This window comes from Papaver somniferum, chromosome 5 (genome assembly GCF_003573695.1).
Source record: "Papaver somniferum cultivar HN1 chromosome 5, ASM357369v1, whole genome shotgun sequence".
NCBI classification, from domain to species: domain Eukaryota; kingdom Viridiplantae; phylum Streptophyta; class Magnoliopsida; order Ranunculales; family Papaveraceae; genus Papaver; species Papaver somniferum.
This window is the reverse complement of record NC_039362.1, coordinates 201,632,658-201,635,766: the sequence shown is the minus strand read 5'-3', so window position 1 is coordinate 201,635,766 and position 3,109 is coordinate 201,632,658. Positions and strand designations below refer to the sequence as shown.

General features: G+C 35.9%; 1 protein-coding gene across 1 annotated transcript; it reads right to left on the bottom strand.

Moving 5' to 3' along the window:
* Nucleotides 1-316: 316 nt before the first annotated feature.
* Nucleotides 317-2,168, bottom strand: LOC113280578. The gene is made up of 3 exons (XM_026529189.1): nt 1,127-2,168; nt 919-1,016; nt 317-763 (listed from the first exon to the last, which is right to left on the bottom strand). The coding sequence occupies exons 1-3, from the start codon at nt 2,166-2,168 to the stop codon at nt 317-319; spliced, it is 1,587 nt and encodes a 528-aa protein (XP_026384974.1).
* Nucleotides 2,169-3,109: the final 941 nt, after the last annotated feature.

Genomic DNA, 3,109 nt, shown 5'->3' with positions numbered 1-3,109 from the left:
ATGTAGTTGATCTCGGATTCCGGTTTGTCTCGGTCCCGAGCGAGATACCGGTACAACGTTGTCTCGGGAGATTCCGTTTCCAAATCTCGATATAATCTCGGTTCCAATTTTTATACATATAATTATGCATATGTTAAAAATATAATGAAATACTATTAAATTAACCAATTCAAACAAATACTCATTAAGAAAACATAACAGTGGAACACTTCATTGATCTTAGAAGTCTTTGTTGAACAAAAGTGAAAACACAAGAGAGAGAAGTACAACTTCAGTTCATTATCCAAAATGTTAATTAAACAAGGCCATTACAATTCTAATCAATATAGGATGAATCAGCATAGATATCATCATCTGGAGTAACTCCATCGTTCCCGTCACCACCGAGTAGCCCTCTTTCGGTGTCCAACATCAAATCATCAGTATCATATCCATCGTATTCCGAGTTAGTTGGAAACGTAGACTTGCCTCGAGAACTACAGGCACCTATACTACCAACTATCCCACGTTCTTCACCAACTGTTTCTTGCAAATCACCAAAAGTTACATTATCACCTTCCACCTCCAAGTCATGCAAATTTTCTAAAGCCAACCATTCATCATTTTCATCACGGTCCTCCAGGAAAATAGGATCATGAGCTTTATCATCATCGTTATATTTTTGGATTTCTATGTAACGACGCTTGAATTTCTTATTGTACTGGATAAAGACACTATCATTCAGTTTCTGCTGTTTAATGCAATTTCGTTTTTTCGAGTGCAACTGAAATACGAAAAATAAATGGCTAAATATGCAACTGAAATACAAACATAAATAATTCAACTAAAACACTTAATAGTAAGCACATGCTAATTTCTTTGCAGGGTTCATGTATATTTAGAATATTACTAATCAGTGCAAAAGATTGGAATACTTACATTTTGAAATGTGCTCCAGTTTCGCTCACATGGAGAAGCAGAACAAGTAAGACTCAGTACTCTGATTGCAAATTTTTGTAGGTTTGGCGCATCGATTCCTCCAAAAATAATTCACCACTCATCTGTTATGAATACAAACAAAGTAGTTATAAATGATATCCAACACAAATGTAATCAAATTTTAAACTTATAGAGCGAACAAGCTTACGAGGTTGATCCTTGGTTCTTCTTTTTTTGCAAGGCGGAGTTCCCAAGACCCCAACAACATCAGTATACTTTATCAATTCACCTGTAGCTAGATCAAGTTCATCTTCATTGGGTATAAGCCTTCCCATTGCTTTATGAAGCCCCCTTTTGATTTCTATGTACTTCTCATTATTGTCCATTTCATAAGGTTCAATATTGTAGAATATAGAAGGATTCAAATAGTAGGCCGCACAATGTAAAGCATGGTTAAAGTTATTCTTCCATCTTTTCTGAAAGCAAGCCTTAATTACAGCCCAAGTATCATCATCTTCTCTGAAATTCTCCTCTAGTTGATCCCTTGCTATTCTCATTGCATCATAAAAAGAAGGCATTGTAGGTTTGCGCTCAATATCCACTAACCTTACAACCTTAAATAAAGGCTTCAGCACTCTACAAGAGTAATCAACATATTCCCAAAATGTACTACTTGTGACAATTTTAAGTGCATTAATTCCAACATTTTCTTTTGAAAATCTAGTTTTTGCCCATCTATCATTCACAAACATCATTTGTAAAGGATTTTTATACTTTTGAATACTTTCTAGTGTGTAATATTGAGTTGCAAACCTAGTCTTTGTAGACCTATATAAGTCTCTACCTGTCAAATCCCTCATTAAGCATAATACTTGAAAATGAGCATAAATGTATGTAACAAGTCTTTTACCTAGAATGACGGCTCTCTTGATTCGTGTAAGCTTGTCACCAAGTTCTTCTAGCATCAACTGGACACAATCAGCACCACAAGGAGTCAAAAATAGATTTGGGTATTCAAGCATTAAATCCTTCCCAGCCTTTTTAAAGTTTGAACCATTATCGGTAATGAACTGAACTACATTTTCTTTCCCAACATCATCAATTTCCTCATTTACAAGCTCACGTATGAAATCAGCATCATTGGTTCTGTTTGACGCATCTACGGACTTCAAGAAAACTGACCCTTTCGGAAAATTCACCAAAAAGTTAATAAGATGACGCTTTTTCCCCTCTGTCCAGCCATCGGACATAATAGAACATCCATACCTCTTCTAATGTACCCTAAATGTATCAACAAAATTCTTCGTTTCTTCTAACTGTTCCTTGAAAAGATTTGAACGAATCTGATGGTAAGATGGCGCGGGCATAGCTAACATCAAAATAAAAAACATAACAGCATAAGTAACACAACAAATACCCAACCTCATTCCTAAGAAGAATACAAATAAAACAACACACAAGCAGATTAACCAAACGTAAAAAGATATAGAATTCTCAGTCATCCAAGCTGAAATGCTTTTCCATGCATCTTTCTTTAACTTCTCTTTCGTTGAACTGTTTCTGTCAAGAGTGGCTTGCTGAGTTTTTTGGTGGTCTGTCTGCATGAGTAAATCCATTGGACCCCTACAATTACTTTGGCTCTTGAATTTTCTCTTTCTCTGATTCTGAACAGCTACTTGACTACAACTACGACGGCCCACGTTGGAATCCTTTTCAACTTCTTTTACCTCATTATCAGTATCAACATCAGAATTCTCATCAGATTGTGTACGCCGATACATAGCATCAATATTCTCCCTATGAGCTTTCTTTAACTTCTTTATATTGTCAGTAAGTCTAATTTCATTTATAACTTCAATTGTTGCTTTCAAACATGATGAAATATTCCCCTTGACCTGTGTGAGATGCTCTTTAAGCCTAGTAATTCCACCACCACGCATTTCTTTGTCACAAAGCACACAACTTAATTTCTTTGGAAACGCAGGATCTTTGCATGTAGCCCATTTCCATGCTGGATCTTTATTTTGAGTCTGAGTAGAAGATTGAGGCAGCATTGACCCACATGTAGTGTTCGAGGTGTTCGAATTAGAAGCGTTAGAAGAATCCATAATCACAACCTAGAATAAAATCATCCATATGAACTGATTAGAACCACAGACCATCCCCTGCTAATTAGAACTTGCTAATCAAA